Below are 16,927 nucleotides of genomic sequence, written 5' to 3'. Positions count from 1 at the left end.
AGAGAATGGCGACGTGGCCGAGTATTGCGAGTGTTTCCGGGAAAGGACGGCGAGATTCGTCGAGCAGAGGTGACTACGATAACTGGTCTAACTTATCGGCCAGTATCCAAGTTGGCGGTCCTGGATCTGGTTAATGGTGAATCTGATTCGATTCACGGGGGTGGGGGTGTTGCAAATTAAAAGTTTTATGTTTCTTTCTTTATATTTCATCATTTTTCTGTAATAGATTTAGGAAATATTTGTTAGCTGTTAACTCTATATGTTTGCAACTCTTTGCCTTGACGTTTTACTCTCGCCGTTGTTTGTTGGAGCCGTTATTTCGTTACTATAAATCTATAAATTGGCTCATCTCTAGAAACGGGAAACTATTCTACAATTTTCTTTAGCGGCGCAAGTATAGGGAGCGCAAACTGAGAAATAAACGTTTTGTAATAAATTCATATCAATCGATTAAGATAAATAGTTTAAATTTCTAGCTTCCTTTCCATACTGCGTCGCGACAGGCTGTTTCTCAAGTTGAGAAAATGCTAGTTCTCAACTTGAACTCTAATGTAATTCTCCAATTGGTCTCAAACATATCATTGAAATACTGCAATTGAAATAGTAAAATATCGTATACCTTTTTGATTGAAACGACATATATAGATGAATTTAAATATTAATTTTTTATTTTATTATTCCTCTTGTATTATGTAGTTAATCAATATCGTATTACAATAATTCACTACACAGTATACAGTCCGACAGTAATTTTGCCACTTGATTCACTTCGCGTTGTATTTTCTTTCAAGAATATTTGAGGATATTTTGAAGATTATTTACTTCGTTGGTAGTTTTCCCCTTTATATAGCTTTAGTTTTTCACTTGATAATTAAAAATTCGTATCTCTATCACTTTTTACGTATCTGCGCGTGGGTTAGAGATGAGTTGGAGAATGATGTTGGATATCAACTTGAGAACTATGAATTTCTCCAAGGTTGGAGAAATATTTTTTTGGTGTTTATTGGGATATAATCAGCCTCATTGCGTAAGTCGTAAATTAGCATTGTCTACTGTCGTGCTGAAATAAGTAAACGACGAAAATTGTCGAAAACTATGCAGTGCTGCCAAGTTCTTCCGTTTTAATACACTAGTCGAGTGGACATTTTAGGCAATGACGCTAAATTTTCGATACGATTCGATTCTTGAAAAACGACTTGCGTTCGGCACGACTCTCGCAATGAGGCTGAATAAAATTTTACGGGAAATATTTCCGTAGAACATTTTAACCAATTAGCTCCCGCCAAAAATGGTAATTTTAACCCTTACTTCAAGAAATCCCGCAAAGAGAAAATTGATATATTCTAGAAAATTATTCTCCGGAAAATTTTACTAGGGGTCTTCTCAGGAAAAAGCTTCATGCCACCAACGTAAAAGCCTCTAAACATTTAAAATAAAAAATCAACAAAAAAAACTAGTTTAAAAAAAAATTTTAATTTGAGTTCGGAATAACAGTTCCTTCTTGGCAAAAATTTCTTGTCCCGATGCATCACATCGAAAAACATGTATTTTTTTTACTTGCATCCCTAAGACAAATGGAGCGCCACACACAGTGATAGCAAATTTAGTCAGAAAGAAGAAAGTTGAAGAGTTGATTTTTTGGAAATATAGATAAAATTCGATTTTTTCTAGAAAAATTCGATTTTATCCGAATTTTAGCAACACAAAGTTCGATTTCTAAAAACCGCCATTTTGGAGCTAAAATTCGAATATCGAAGCTTCGAATATCATATTTACCCATCCCTAATTAATAGCCCGAACACAATGATAACGACAATAATTCAATAATACAAGGTTCGATAAACTGACAGTTGTCTCTCTCGCACCGCTCCCTTAGCAGTGGCACCGTGTTGCTTCTTTGCAAATTTACAGCCGTATTCTGTTGTCCTCACAAAAATCACCATACTCACTATTGAGAGGTTTCTGACTATTGTGAGGTTATCCCTATGCTAGCGTAAATTTAAAAGCTCATAGGCTCACAATTGTCAGGAAATTTATGATGTACGAATGAGACCCTCACAAGAGAAAAACAGCCGATTTTTATTGAGCAATTGAATAATGTTTTGTTAATTTTCGTTCGCTATCAGTGTCTGTGTTAAGTTTTTTTTTTAACTAAAAGTATATTCAGTAATGGCGGAGTTACTGCTTGTTTTTGCGGCAGTTTCGGAAGAGTTAGAGCAGGCATAGGATTTCATTTCCATACAAACTTTTGCTCCAAGTTGTGGATTGCAAACTGTGTGAAGTACTGGAGCTACTCCTGCTTTGTTATTTCTTTTTAAATTCGCCTAGAAAATAAATAAAATCAGTAATTGTCAAAAAAATAAACAAATTGCAAAAATATTTACTTTCCCTGTTGTTCAGCATCCATCTTTTGTATTTATTTTATTTACGAAACCGCTGTTAGACAGCAAAATGCTTTTCACCTGGTGTGGTGATTTTGTTGAGCTTTTTTCTTGTGAGGTGTGGGCTAGAATAACCTCACAAAATAGACCTCACAAGAAATCTCACAAAGTTTTACTCACAACTCAGTTGTGAGGTTTTATTAGAATAGGGCTGTTACATGGAAACAGTGTAGCTTTGGTGTGAAATAAAAGTATAAGCTTTTGTGCAATATGTTTATTTGTATATGCATATGAAGCATATTTAACTGATGAAAACATAAGCATTGGATGTTTACATCAATCTCATAGTAGTCTTATTTTAATTCACGTAGATATATTAACATTACTTTCAACATTTCGTTTAAAATGCCAGATTTCCTGCAAATACATTAGAATTTACGAAAGGAATTTCAATACTAATTGCCTACTTTGCGTACTTTTCTACTACCATTTTCGCAACAAGGGATTGCATTCTTGCCCTATCTCTGTCCTTCGTAAATGCAACCTTTCGTAAGGGAGTGGCAAACCGCAGCTGTCAATAATTATCTAACCTTGTATTATTGAATCATGGATAACGACGAGCTATGGACCATAGCTGTCAAATTATTTTAACACGTACTCTTATGTAGATAATTATTTTGGCGCCGACCGGGCTACGCGACGACTGTGGTTGTGGCCAGATTAGATCTATTTCTATTTTTCTACCGACAGATAAGGTTCTTATTCTTCTTTTATGTCAAACTCGTACAAATTCATGATGTCGCCGACGCATTCAAAAAAATCATGCCACCATCGACAAAGCGTTTAGACAATGAAGATAACAAATTGTAAGCTGTGGCCCGTAGCTTGTCGTTTTTAATGTTTTCAGAACTTAAGGCGCATTTGACAAATCGGAGGAGAATCCCGGTCAAACACTAACATATTAGGTTTGTTCCACAAGCTACTTGTAGAAAAACTCGAGCAAAGTTCAAACTGTCAGCGTATAACAAATAAACTCTAAAAGTTACGTGTTGAACACGTATGTGTAACTCGAAGTGACTTCGAGTAGCTTGTGGAACAAACTTATTGTGTAACAACACGCAGAGATTGAGGTGTTGTCTTAAAACACCGAGGTCGCGGGTTCAAATTCCACCGCATGCAATCCTAACTATAGGTGCGTTCGTTTAAAATCTCCAGCAGAAACCAACCAACTGCCGAATTCCGGCGAAATGTCATCTGTTCTCTCACAAGAGAGAAATATCCAAAATAGTACGCGAACAGAAAATTTGCAGAAACTTGCAAGTTATACGAACAGCTGATATAATTTTTGTTTACATAGAAAAGTGTAAAATTTAAAACGTACGAAAAGTCATCGCAAAGTGTTATACTGACACAGTTTATTGATTAAACAAATAACTACTTGTTTCTTACAAGTTTAATTAGTCGCATTTTGTAATTTTTATCTTCCAAACCATCAAATTCAATTTTGTGATTTGCGTAAATGCCAACCAGCTATTTTTGATCAACTGTTTTCCAGTTGGCAAATTGCTGTTGGCAAAAATTTTTCCAGCAGAAACCAGCAGCTTCCCCTCAAAATGAAAAGTCAGTTTGCTCTCTCAATTTCCCCTACTTTGCAAGTTTTTTGCGTACTTGTAAGTTTTGGTTAAACATGAACAATTAACAGCTACGCGAACGCTACTTATATTACACATTTCTGCTCTTACGAGCCCAATTTATATCGGGAAGAATTGTTAATAACATTACCCCCGTTATGTGAGTTTATGACATTCGATACGATAGTAGGGTACTGGTACTCGATTCCAAAAAATATCGTTTTAAAACTATCGAGTAGAAAATATCGGTATCGAATGCCACAAGTATCGATATGGTATCGTATCGTATCGAAATTCGTGTCCCTACTAGCAGCTGTCAAAATGGATAAACATAAATTCGCGTCAAATATTTTCAATAGTCAAATACATCGATCAGCTGTTTACTTGCTAGTTTCTGCTAGTTTTGCGTTTGCTATTTCTTTATTTGGGAAATCTTTAGCTATTTGTACAACGATTTTGGGGTAGGGCGGAGGGGTAGGCCGTGGCCCCCCCAAACCCCCCTAAACGAAAGAGGATGAGCGCCGCTTTATGAAAAGTCACCCCTCACCACATTATAACCCTCACTAAGTAGAATTCTCCTTTCCGTTTTGCTAAAGAAGAGGGGATGAACACCTTTTGCAGAGATATTTCGTGGATATTTTTTTTTGACAGCTCAGCTCGAAAACTTCCAAAAAATACCATAATTCCAACCGACATTATTAATAAATTAGTGGGCAGATATAGTAAATTTTATTTTTGTAATAAAGCGTGAACTGTTGTCTTTATTTCGCTCTCTGTGAGCGTAATTCTCTCAATTTCCTCGTTGTTCTTCATCCTGATAATTATCTGCTAGAAAAGAAAAGAAACAAAGCCTATGACTCAATCTTTTGACGCAGGTTGAAAGCTTGTGTATTGGGACTTTTTTTTCGGGGGATTGGGATATTTTTCTTTTCGTTCAAAATGTCAAAAACTTGTATACGTCAATTAAGTTGCGAAATTGCAAAAAGAGAGCGTCGAAATTAAAAAAAGGGGCCGAAGCAAAAACACAAATTTAATACAATAATTGTCCTGATATTTATTTTTGGAAGTGAATATACAAATTCTTAGATCAAACAATTAAAAGTGTTGCACTTGCATGCAAATAGTTCGAAATGTAAGGTACAATTAAGGAAAAAATTAAAGCTTGACTCTTCGTATGTGCATATTTATTTTACGAACTTAAAATTGCTAGCTAAGAATTTGTTCGGACAACGTAAACAAAATTATGTAAATAAAGCTTAGGCTTATCAAATATCTACTCACAAATATCCATACATTTGTATATTTAATAGAAATCAAAGATTTACACCAAGATTTTGGCTGATTTTCCTAAGATATGGTGAGATAAAAAAGCTAACGTTTCCTAAAAGAATGCACAGACATGCATAATAATTAAGTACCTAATAGCCACATTTTTCTAATTTAGAAGTTGAAATTTTTGGTAAAATATATTATGTTGAAGCGGCATGTCGGCCATTCTGTATGTACGGAATGTAAAAGCTGCATATTCATAACAGCAAAATTCCTGTCCAGATGCAATCACGATTTGCAGGTTTTTGCAGGAAGTCGTTCCAGGTGACCACCTTCCATAAGGTTTATTAATGGAGAAACAACTGTTCCTGCAAATCGTGAATATCGTGAAGCATATGGAACGCAACTTAAGATAACTTATAGACATGATGGAAAATGCTTTTTACCATAACATTATTCGTTGCAGATCGAATTAAATGCTGGTTTGTGGAATTTATGTCTTCAGACAGCTGATGATAATTCCCAGCTAATAGCTGGAGCCGATTTTAATTATACTAAAGAGTCATAGCGTCGTTATCAAAATTGGGGTATAATCCTCGACTGGGGAAAGTGTTCTCCAAATTAATTTCCAAACATTTTCTATCGTAGATTCCATTAATTCGATGATATCGTTAGTTTTTCTCTGGTAATTTCTATAAAAATCATCGCCGATGATATCGCTATCTTTTCCAATACTCACCCTCTATCTGGAAGAACGGTTCCATCTAGACTTCAAAGTCTTTATGATACGAAACTTGCACGATAAAGTCAGAAGTGTTACAAAAAAACATAAACTTGCGAAAGATGTTAAATACATTCATACATATTTGCGTTTCCATCGGAAGAAGTATACCGCGAAAAAATAAGAGTCATAGAGCAAATTGGTCTGTTTTTAACCGACTTCGCACAGAGAACAGAGAAATCGATTAATCGGTGACTGTCTGTCCGTCCATCCGTCCGTCTTTGCACACTATAACACGAGTAAAAACTAAGATATCTTAACGAAACTTGGTACTTTTACTTCTTTTAGGCGTAGGACGGATATTATTGAAAATGGGCAAAATCGGACAATAACCACGCCTACCTCCCATATAACGGTAGTTTTCAGAAATAAGAAATTTATATTTTAGGAACTACTGAAGATTATTCACTCAAAATTAATACCTATTTACAAAAAATTTCAGACGAAAAATAAGATTATAAATAATAAATTTTTGGAAAATGGGCGTAGCCACGTCCACTTATGATCAGATATATGTATATCGGTAACCGTTATACCAATTTGTACCTAATTCAGTATGGTTATTGTGCTTGCCACATTAAAGCAAAACGTTGAAAATTATTGAAATCGGATTAAAATTACGGTCACTTTTCTTCAACGGTAAATTTCAGAAATGCTTGAAACTTCGATATTTCTGAATTCAGGCACGCTAATTTACTCATAATTGATACTCGCTTGAAAAGAAGTCACATTATTATGGAATTTTGGCAAATGGGTGTGATACCGCTCAATTATGACTATAGAAGTTTATGTCATTATTTCTAACTGAACGTTCTATCGAAGATGTTTAAAATAGGGGTAAAACCACCCCTGCTTACCATGTAGCGGTAGTTTTCGAAAAGGCAAAAAACATATATTTAATACTTGCGCCGTGTATTTAATGTTCGGCTCTGCCAGAACTTGGACTTTTTATTTTATTTTATTTTTTTTATTGCACCGCATAACTTTGACCCTTCCTAACCGATTTCTATAATTCTTTTTTTAAAGAAAAGGTGTTACCTCACAGTTAACAGATCATGAGTCGGTTTTGTTTTTTGCTTAAAAATTACTTGTTTACATTATATACTGCTTATGTAGGCAGGACACTTTTTTGCAAAAAATTATCTCGCTAGGTGGCGCCAGGGTCTAGGTATTTTGAAAACCTGTATTTATGGTCCGATTTGGTTAAAATTTGGCGTATGTAGTTAAAACATAATGAGTCATAGAGTTCCAAAAAAGTGACCTTGAATTGGCGCTGAAGTCAAAATATAAAGTATATGGGTGTTTCCAGCGGAAGGTCCACCACGACAAAAAAAATAAAAGTTTTATATCTAACGTATTTACGTGCCGTGGCTATGTAAGTAGAATCATGTTTGCATAAAATGGTCTTCCTAGGTGGTGCCAAGGTCGAGATATTTCGAAAAACCGTATTTATGGTCCGATTTGGTTCGAATTTGGCGTATGTGGATGAAACATAATAAATCACAGATTTCTAATAAATTGACCCTGAATTGGCGCTGAAGTCAAAATATTAAATATATTCTACATAAAATACATGTTTTATTTGCGTTGAAGATTCATTTAAAAGCAATATTAACAAAAATATAACGATGGAAATTTATGTCACGTGACGCCACGTCACGTCACGTTTCACACTTGGGGTTGTAAAAGAGAATTGAAACAATTTGCATTAATTCAAAAAACTCTAAAAACAACTAGAATTGCTCCAAATCATATTAAAATAAGTTTCATGAAAATAGCCATCCACAATTCGCAGAGTTTTGCGATTTTGTAAGAAAAAAAATCAACTTCCATTTTTTGTCACGTAACGACACTCTCTTTAAATACTTATATTTCAGGACCAAGCAGTTCGATTGATTTAATTTTTCGGTTAAATATAGAGCTAATTATGTGCTATACAACGGCCCAAAAAAGTTAAAGAAAACAAATGGTATTCCTTTTTTGTATCACATTGAAATCGTACGACTGTCACGTGCGCCACCATGGGAATGCCCATATAACATTCATCTTTTATTTGCGTTAAAAAATCGTTTAAAAGTAATCTTAACAAAAATATCACGATGGAAAAAATGTTCCAAGGGACTTGTTGTTGCAACATACAAATTCCCTAAAGACTTTTTGGGGAGTGTTGTTGGAGTGACAGTCCTTGGCCAGCCCTTTTTAAGAGACATCATTGCACAACATTCTAAAGTAGCTGTTAGACGTGGCAAGCGCAAGTCCTTTTCAAAAGTCTGTCAAACTCAAGAATTTCCAAGAGAGATTGCAGGAGCAGTTACACCTTGCATGTAAAGTGACTTTTGAAAGCACTTTATTTCTGAAAATCAAACTTTACGATCTACTTTTTGTCGGTTTACACTGTGAATGCAGACAAGCCCACTTTCGACTATGTTACCAGATATTTTTATGCTTATAAAAAAATTAATGACCTGAAAAATTTGCTAAACCTACTAAAATGTCCACAAAACCGTCACAAAATATATAAGACATTAATACTTAAATACTCCATATCAGTAGAATAAATTAATTACACATACTTTATTCAACATTTTTATAATTTTATTTATTTCTCGAAAGGGAGTTGCATAATTTCAGTTGCAGTTACACATTGCCATTTTTAATTTCGAAAGTGATTTCTGCAAATCTGTAAAAAGGACTTTCTGGCAGTTTAAAATTTCACGTTTTTCAAGTTTGGCGCCTCGACCGAGTAGTTATAGCAAACACATTAAAAATTACTAACCTTTCCATTTTTTATTTACCTAAATCACCTAATTTACTCACCTAAATTGTTTCTTGACATCCGCATTCGCATCCGCATCCGCGGATCCGCGCATTCGCAACATCCCTAGTACGTATGTACATATGTATATACTTCTGTATATATGATTTTGTAAAAATATACTTATACACCTACACCATAACTTGGTTGCTCATTAACTAACTTGCATGAAATTCAGCTTCGTTGCATCAGGCTTTCCAAGAAACGGTGTTCATATACATATTTAAGTGTTGTAGCTTAATATGATCACATTCAGTCTGTAACCGACGGCACAATGAATAGTACTTCAATACTTAACACAAATTTGTCGATAAATTTCGAAGTTGGGTGATTTATAATCGTGGTCAAATTTATAAAAATATGCATATACATACATTTGTATGTTTATTCGTATATATTGACATAATTCAATGTGCTTACATGAATACATATACCGCACGTTTTATAATACATACATAGAAGTAATTAAAAAATAAGAACTTTGGAGATTTTTATTATCAATTAATAAGCTTGATAAGGATAATATTCAGTCTAACAGACAACTAAACTTCCCAAAAATGGTGAAGTTATGTGTCTTTCCATCAGTCTTTTTGTATATGTACCAACTTTATAAATTGATTAAACTTGATTACATTTACCACCATCGGCGTAGCCAGAATGAAATTTAGGGGGGGCTCGACCCTATTAAGCTGGCATTTCAGGGTACTATTTTATATATATATAAGGAAAATTTCAAAGTTAGGGGGAGGGTCGAGCACCCCCCCGCCCCTACCTGGCTACGCCCATGTTTACCACTATATTACATATACGATATTTACATCTATTTATAGATAAACTGTTGGGGAAGCAGAAGAACAAGTTATTTGCAGGGAAATGACTCTGGATGCGTCAAATGATCAGAAATTTTTCAGAAAAAAATAAAGGTCGAGTAAAAAAAAATATGAGTGAGAGCACCCATTTGTCGCCAGTAGATGCACACAGTGCAGTCGGCTTGACATTAGCAGATGCTGTTGATTTTGATCAACTCCACAGTCCTAAAGTTGATTATTCAAGTATTTGTGGCACGAAAGTGTTAGTTAGTCCTACAGAAGAGCAGTTTGACTTGCTGAAACGGAGGCTAGAAGAGCGTATAGTTGATTGCCGCGGGGAAACCATCTATGAGATTGGTATAGGCGAAGGTAAACTTATCTTAACGTCATCTATCGATTATGAATAACTCCATCTCACACTCAGATGGCAGTGATAATGGATTGGATGAGGAAGAATATCGCGCATCAGTGGCGACGTTGCAGTCCCTCGCCGCAACAATTGATGCGGATGTAGTATTGTTACGACAGCGCAAAGTTGGAAAAGGTTTGGCTGGCCAGTATTTGGTAAGAAAACGAGTCGATACCTCTGATTTTATGGAGATACGGTAAGTCATAGAACCAACTGAATTCGAATTCAAGTTCGTTAGAAGCAATAGCTGCGCAGTTATGAATTTCCAGTTCTTTCCTTTCTGAACAGTGTGGCTGTGGTCGGCAATGTTGATGCAGGCAAATCTACGCTTCTTGGGGTACTTACACATGGCGAGTTGGATAACGGACGAGGCCATGCTCGACAACGCTTATTTCGACACAAACATGAAATGGAAACTGGACGCACCAGCTCTGTGGGGAATGACATATTAGGTGTGTTATACTAATTAAATCTTCACAAGGGAGTCACTTTTTACTACAACATTTTTTCTCCAGGTTTCGATAGTGTTGGGAATGTTGTTAATAAACCTGATCATGGCACTCTAGATTGGGTTAAGATTTGCGAAAAGTCCGCTAAGGTGATTACATTCATTGATCTGGCAGGACACGAACGCTATTTGAAAACAACAGTATTTGGTATGACAGGGCATGCCCCCGACTTCGGAATGCTTATGGTATTAAAATTTATCAATGATTATACATAAACTCCTCTTAATGAAATAATACATATATTTTAGATAGGTGCCAATGCTGGAATCGTTGGTATGACAAAAGAGCATTTAGGATTGGCGTTAGCATTGTCTGTACCAGTGTTTGTAGTCGTTACTAAAATTGATATGTGTCCACCTAATGTGTTACAAGACAATTTAAAACTACTTTTCAAAATATTAAAGTCACAAGGTTGTCGCAAAGTACCTGTAATGGTAAAAAACGCTGATGATGTGGTTTTAAGTGCCACCAATTTTGTTTCGCAGCGTTTGTGCCCGATTTTCCAAGTTTCTAATGTTACTGGCGATAATTTGGAGCTACTAAAAATGTTTTTAAATTTGTTGACGACACGAATGACAGGACAAGACAACTTACCGGCAGAGTTTCAAATTGATGACACCTACTCAGTACCTGGCGTGGGCACAGTTGTTTCTGGAACCTGTCTACAAGGCCTCATAAAATTAAATGATACACTAATGCTGGGCCCGGATGCTCTGGGCAGCTTTATACCAATCGCAGTAAAGAGCATTCATCGCAAACGTATGAACGTCAAAGAAGTTCGAGGCGGTCAAACCGCCAGTTTTGCTTTAAAAAAGATTAAACGATCTCAAATACGTAAAGGAATGGTAACCAATCAAAGGAATGTCAGACTATTTGTGTCATTCTAATTACACATTATTTTAGGTAATGGTTAGTCCAGATTTAAAACCGCAAGCTTGCTGGGAATTCGAAGGCGAAATTTTGGTGCTTCATCACCCAACAACCATATCTTCTCGATATCAAGCCATGGTACACTGTGGAAGTATTCGACAAACGGCGTCTATTATCAATATGTCGAAAGATTGTCTACGGACTGGCGATAAGGCGCATGTAAAATTTCGTTTCATTAAGCACCCAGAATATATTCGAGTGGGACAAAGAATGGTATTCCGAGAGGGTCGTACTAAAGCGGTTGGAAATGTCCTGAAACCTATTACAAGTTCGATTGCTGTACAGCATCGCGCGAAACCGAATAAAATGCAGGCGCGAGGTCAAAATCATGGCCAAGGACATTCACATGTACCTCTACAAAACCAAAATCAAAATCCCAATGTGCAGGCAGCTGTTTTTCAAAATGGAAAACTAGTACAACTGGCCGATATGGATGGGATGAAGCAGAATTTGGACGGAGTTCTTGAAGGTTGTGTCGATAAACGCGACGTACGGGGAAGCAAACATCAAAAACGCGGGAGTTCTCATAATACTAGTACAGCATCAGCGGGTGGAGTAAGCATTGGAGGCTCTTTAAATGACTTACAGGCTCAAACAAATAGCTCACATATCGCTGTAAAAAAGTAATGTGGTTTTAACTTTTGTTTGTATCCAGGATATTTTTAATTTCTTTAAAGTGAATTGGTTTTTCTTTTTGTTTAAACAAACAAAACTGTATTAAATTAATATAAACCAACTATGGTTAATTATGCAAATAAATTTTGCCAAAGTTTTATTGTTTGTAGTTTTCGTAAAACAGCTAATCATAATTGACGGAACACAGCTGTGTACCCCAAATAAGTACCATAGACGGGGCGTCAGACTCGAGAGCCATCTGTGTACGCAGTGCTAACCACTGCACCACATCAGTTGCCGTGTAAACGATAGTTCGAGCACTTATTGATATAAATCGTCTTTTAAAGTACAAAACCGCGTGACTGACATTTTTTACCAAAAATTGGATGTGCTCACACAAGTTCTTGGCTCAATCCCTATCCATTCGTCCTGAAATATACCAGTCAGAATTCTTTATTGCTTTATAAAAAAGAACCATTTTGAAATATGACTGTTTTTACTCTCTAGAAAATAATGTATATAACCTCACATACGCGGTTTTGTATTTTGTTCATAGGCGGTTTGGTACTTTAAACGACGATATGTATGTACTTATCGTCGTTTAAAGTACAAAACCGCGTATCAAGAAAATGTAAAACCTCGTTTGTGAGGATGCCAAGACTTTGGAGGTGAGAGTAAAGCTAGTCATATTTAAAAACAGTTCTTCTTTTACCCCAAATTCTCTTCTTATGTCTAAGAATCGTTCTTTTTAACCGCCTTCCAAAAAAGGAAGAGGTTATCAGTTCGTCGGAATATTTTTTTTTTTTTTTTATGTATGTTACCGCATAACTTTGGACCACGTCAACCGATTTTTGCATCAGAAAGGTAGTGTCTCAGAGGTGGTCCCACACTAATCTGGTTAAGATCCGATCAGTGGATCGTGATATATATATATATATATATATTTCTTTTTTATGAGGGTTTAAGTCGGTTTTTTTTTGCTAAAAATTACTTGTAGTATAAATGGATAAGGGCTTTCGGTGAGCAAATACCTTTTTTGGCACAAATGTCAGTTACGAGGTTTTACGGAGCCACGATACGCGGTTTTGTACTTTAAACGACGTTATGTATATCTTAACGAAATTTGGTATAAAGGTTGCTCTTTATTCTAGATAGATTGGTATTGGAAATAGCCGAAATCGGAGGGTAACCACGCCCACGTCCCATATAACGTTGGCCCCTATTATGATTTGCATTCGATTTTCGACTGTGGTCGAAAGTGCTGAGCGAACGAATTTGCATTTGGTATTATGGCACTCATTCGATGAAGAATAGCGCTATTGTGAATTTCGCTCGTTTAGGTTGTTCACAATAGTATATTTTTCACCGCTGAGAAGCTTTGTTTACAAATCGAGCAAACTAAATAGTGTGCTTATACACATGAACCAACGACTACAGATCACCTAATCAGCCATCGTTGTATTTGTAATCGATTTTCAGAAAAAAGTTTTCGTAGCGTTTTTGACGTTTTTCGGGTTTGTTTACATCGTCTTCTACCTCTTCGTAGTGATTTTTTAGCGATTGAATGTGTTTTCTGCAGCGATTTTAATTATAAATTTTGGTTTATTACATATTTATGATATAAAATAAAGTGCTGTGTGGTCGGAACAAGTTTGTGCGTATGTTTGGTTTGCCAAAAGGCGTAAATTTGCGTGAAAAGTGGGTGCACGTTTGTGGCCAGAACGGTGGCATTGAAAAATCGACCCGTGGTAATGATATGCGATTGTAAAACACTTTCAATCATGAAAACCATATTTTATGAACTTTTTTTGCTAATTGTCATCAAGTTTCACTTTGTATATTTTATAATAAATACCGATTTAATCGCACTCAATCACCGCGCCTTTTTCGTTTTCTTTGTTTGTTTTCATTCTTAGGCAGATGTCAAAAACACTCAGAAATATACTTTTTTCTTGCTTCTTTGATTAGGTGATCTTGTATTTTTGGTTCATGGCTTATACATATTTATGTAAATTTGTTCTAATTAAAATGAAGTAAAAAAGAAAGCAAGTTTATAAAAACGTGGTAAAATGAGTACAACGAGTTCTGGTTCAACGATTCGTCAGAGGATGAGAGCTTAGTAAACTGGCCAGGAGTAGCAAATGTTTAAGAGAGTTTAAGTTTATTAGTCTTTCGAATATATTTTGATATAAAATATATTTAAGAAATTTGTCTACAGATTCATTAAAAAGTTCCGACCATCTAAAGAGGCGTTTGTGAGCCAAATCTATTTAAAATATTTTAAAACTATCAACAGCGCTACGATTTTGTTCTCAGAGATCGTGCCAACAGAGTATTGAGATTTTCTTTCATAAGTAAAACCAGCCTTTCGAGCTTGTGTTTAGTATTCAAGATGTTAGAACTGCATGAAATTAATAAAAATTGTTTAAAATTAATGTCTAGCCGCCAAAATGTAAGAAAACATATACAAAATCATACATTTTTCACAATTTTCTAACACTTCGCTACACCATCGAAAGCAAAATTCTGTTCGACAGAAAATTCGATACTCAACGAAAATTTCGACACGCTTGCATAGCTCATAATACGAATTCCACTTTCGATCTTCGATAGCCAGCGAAGATCGAAAATCGAATGCAGCTCATAATAAGGGCCGTTATATCCGGAAAAAATCAAAAACTACGATTCGTTTTCTGGTGTTCTTGCTGTCGGACAGCATTTTGAAGCTGTTTGCACTCACGTATTTCTTATTGCCCTTCCCTATTCAGTTCCTTGTAACGATCCCATATACGTAGCTCGAGTTCCGCCCAGGCTGTGTGCTGCGTTCGTAGCTACGCGAGTTCAATAATAGTATTTTTGTAGATTTCATCATAAATCGGACTACGATGGATTGATTCTGTGATAGCCGTGAATACTTTCGCGCGATCTTTTGCAGATCTCTTCAGCCGGGACAGTCATTTCTGTTATAAATGGGTTAGGATGGGTTTCCAGTCTTAGATTATAAGAGTGAGCTTGCTTTTTGTTTTCTTCTGCAACTGTTAGGAGGTTAGGATCACGGTGCAGTTGCCCGTTTGTAACATAATAAGGCGCATTTACAATCAGGTGAATTCCGGCAGCAGAATATTTTTTTGGTCAACGGCAGAGTAAATATTTTCAACAAGCCTGTGGACTTGTTCAATTAAGCGGTGTTTTTTCATGAAGCCAAAATATTTTATTGGGAATAAGTTTTCGCTTTTCTATGATTGGAATCAACATTTTATGAAGAACTTCCATGATTTTGGAAATTATGTGTAGTACGCTACTTTGTCGATAGGATTTTACCTTATCAGCACTTTTTCTGAGTTTGAGAATCATTTTTATATAATTAAAATTAAAAATGGATATTTTCTGGGCCTGTTTATTATACTTATTTCATATTTTACAGTTTTTATCATACAGATTAATATTTATTATCCAACAAAATAATCTTTTCAAAAAGGTTTTTTCTTTATTTCATCCTTTAGTCCTTCTATTTCTTTCTTGATGTTATTTTTAAAAAGAGCCATAAAAGATCTGTAATTAAAGGATTTTTTTAATTTTTTTCCGTACCATTCTTAAAAAAAAAAAAACTCACTTAAAGCGCTGGGGCGTCATCTCATGTAAACCACGCTCCTGAGCAATATTCTTTGTACGATACATGATGGATACAACCATTTGAGCAGCGCGCCGCATGGGATAACTTTCAGCCATGCGCTGTATTAGCTGTTCATTGTTAGCCAAATACCGTAGCAAGAATCGAAATACCATTTTGCATTTATATTAGTTCCACCTTATATTTTACTGTTATTTTAAAGCGTGGTATCTTTATATTTACGGATAAGCTGTTGTTTTAATTTAAGCTGGTTCCGTAGCAGTTCCAACCTTTGAAGTTGCTCTTCTTTATTGTAGTCTATTCCTGGCAATTGCTTTACCTCGACTCTAGCAATCTCAAACCGCTTCTGCAATTCCAATATCTATTGTGGACCTGTAGTTATTGCTGTAAATTTTAGTACCAATATATGACTCACTTTTTGACTACACTCTTGTGACTCCCGTTGTTTAGCAGCGTTATCAAGAGGATCTTTTTCCACACTATCGCGATAATAAGAAAAATTACGTTACATAATTAAGGTATTTGTTGTCATGTACAGACACAATCATACAACAAATACTGATCAAAATAAAACAAAAAATGCCATTTAATCAATCAGGTCTTAACGATGTTAATGGACTCACCAGCGAATAATTTCGTATACGACAGGTAAAATCGCTGTCAAATTTGTGTTTGCGCCTGATGACGGCGATGGTGTATTAGAAACTGTTTCTGGAGCCGCACTATTGGTGGTATTCGTTTGCACAAGTCCGTCAGGTGTTAAAATCGGCTTTTTATCCACAGGCTGTCCTCCAGGAGACAATTCCATCATTTCAGATCTATTAGTACTTTATTAACTTGCATTTCTAGGATAAGTAGCACTGTCAATCACAGTATACCAGTAGAAAAGGTTTTTGTTGTTGTGGCTGTTAATTTGGTCCCCATAAACGACTTGAGGGTTGCCAGCAACTGTTTTGCCGCATTCAGGGTGCTGTGCAGCAAAATAATGTGGTGAAAAATTTTAACACGGATAAATGGCGAGAGAAATATTGTTGTGCGCTTTATAAGTAAATACGACCATAATAAAATCTTTTATACTTCAATACAACTAATTAGCGCTATTTTTACAATTCGAAATGATCTTAAAAATATTTGTAGTGAAATATGT

General features: G+C 35.6%; 3 protein-coding genes and 1 long non-coding RNA gene across 8 annotated transcripts; 1 reads left to right on the top strand and 3 right to left on the bottom strand.

Annotated features, from left to right (window-relative positions):
- Positions 1–2,079: 2,079 nt before the first annotated feature.
- Positions 2,080–2,613, bottom strand: LOC118743640. The gene is made up of 2 exons (XR_004993486.1): positions 2,385–2,613; positions 2,080–2,324 (listed from the first exon to the last, which is right to left on the bottom strand). It is a non-coding gene; the product is annotated as an uncharacterized LOC118743640 (long non-coding RNA).
- Positions 2,614–4,973: 2,360 nt separating this feature from the next.
- Positions 4,974–12,244, top strand: LOC118742374 (GTP-binding protein 1). 5 transcript variants are annotated; one of them, XM_036474402.1, is made up of 7 exons: positions 4,974–5,149; positions 9,708–10,055; positions 10,111–10,291; positions 10,384–10,547; positions 10,611–10,789; positions 10,853–11,449; positions 11,508–12,244. In XM_036474402.1, exons 2-7 carry the CDS (start codon positions 9,761–9,763, stop codon positions 12,159–12,161), a joined length of 2,070 nt encoding a protein of 689 aa, XP_036330295.1. In that variant the 5' UTR covers positions 4,974–5,149; positions 9,708–9,760; the 3' UTR covers positions 12,162–12,244. The 5 variants fall into 5 exon arrangements, with proteins under 5 accessions (XP_036330295.1, XP_036330292.1, XP_036330293.1 ...); XM_036474399.1 differs by having other exon boundaries at positions 4,974–5,144; positions 11,508–12,161; XM_036474400.1 differs by lacking the exon at positions 4,974–5,149 and adding an exon at positions 5,166–5,257 and having other exon boundaries at positions 11,508–12,161.
- A 3,286-nt stretch (positions 12,245–15,530) lies between these two features.
- Positions 15,531–16,131, bottom strand: LOC118742373 (protein NCBP2AS2 homolog). The gene is made up of 2 exons (XM_036474397.1): positions 15,763–16,131; positions 15,531–15,701 (listed from the first exon to the last, which is right to left on the bottom strand). Exons 1-2 carry the CDS (start codon positions 15,933–15,935, stop codon positions 15,620–15,622), a joined length of 255 nt encoding a protein of 84 aa, XP_036330290.1. The 5' UTR covers positions 15,936–16,131; the 3' UTR covers positions 15,531–15,619.
- On the bottom strand, positions 15,531–16,687 carry LOC118742372 (mediator of RNA polymerase II transcription subunit 9). The gene is made up of 4 exons (XM_036474396.1): positions 16,404–16,687; positions 16,196–16,259; positions 15,763–16,141; positions 15,531–15,701 (listed from the first exon to the last, which is right to left on the bottom strand). The coding sequence occupies exons 1-3, from the start codon at positions 16,589–16,591 to the stop codon at positions 15,977–15,979; spliced, it is 417 nt and encodes a 138-aa protein (XP_036330289.1). The 5' UTR covers positions 16,592–16,687; the 3' UTR covers positions 15,531–15,701; positions 15,763–15,976.
- Between the last annotated feature and the right edge of the window lie 240 nt (positions 16,688–16,927).

Source organism: Rhagoletis pomonella, unplaced genomic scaffold (assembly GCF_013731165.1).
Source record: "Rhagoletis pomonella isolate Grant_MI unplaced genomic scaffold, Rhpom_1.0 Rhpom_scaffold_00007, whole genome shotgun sequence".
NCBI classification, from domain to species: domain Eukaryota; kingdom Metazoa; phylum Arthropoda; class Insecta; order Diptera; family Tephritidae; genus Rhagoletis; species Rhagoletis pomonella.
Note: the sequence above shows the minus strand (reverse complement) of the source record. Positions and strands in the feature narration are given on the sequence as shown.

Coding starts and splice junctions, on each gene's coding strand:
- LOC118742374 (XM_036474402.1), top strand. CDS start 9,761: ATGCGTCAAATGATCAGAAATTTTTCAGAAAAAAATAAAGGTCGAGTA. Junction 10,056..10,110: donor TGAGATTGGTATAGGCGAAG/GTAAACTTATCT, acceptor TCTCACACTCAG/ATGGCAGTGATAATGGATTG. Junction 10,548..10,610: donor TGTGGGGAATGACATATTAG/GTGTGTTATACT, acceptor TTTTTTCTCCAG/GTTTCGATAGTGTTGGGAAT.
- LOC118742373 (XM_036474397.1), bottom strand. CDS start 15,935: ATGGTATTTCGATTCTTGCTACGGTATTTGGCTAACAATGAACAGCTA. Junction 15,702..15,762: donor ATGACGCCCCAGCGCTTTAA/GTGAGTTTTTTT, acceptor CTTTAATTACAG/ATCTTTTATGGCTCTTTTTA.
- LOC118742372 (XM_036474396.1), bottom strand. CDS start 16,591: ATGATGGAATTGTCTCCTGGAGGACAGCCTGTGGATAAAAAGCCGATT. Junction 16,260..16,403: donor GTATACGAAATTATTCGCTG/GTGAGTCCATTA, acceptor TTATCGCGATAG/TGTGGAAAAAGATCCTCTTG. Junction 16,142..16,195: donor CACAAGAGTGTAGTCAAAAA/GTGAGTCATATA, acceptor GGTCCACAATAG/ATATTGGAATTGCAGAAGCG.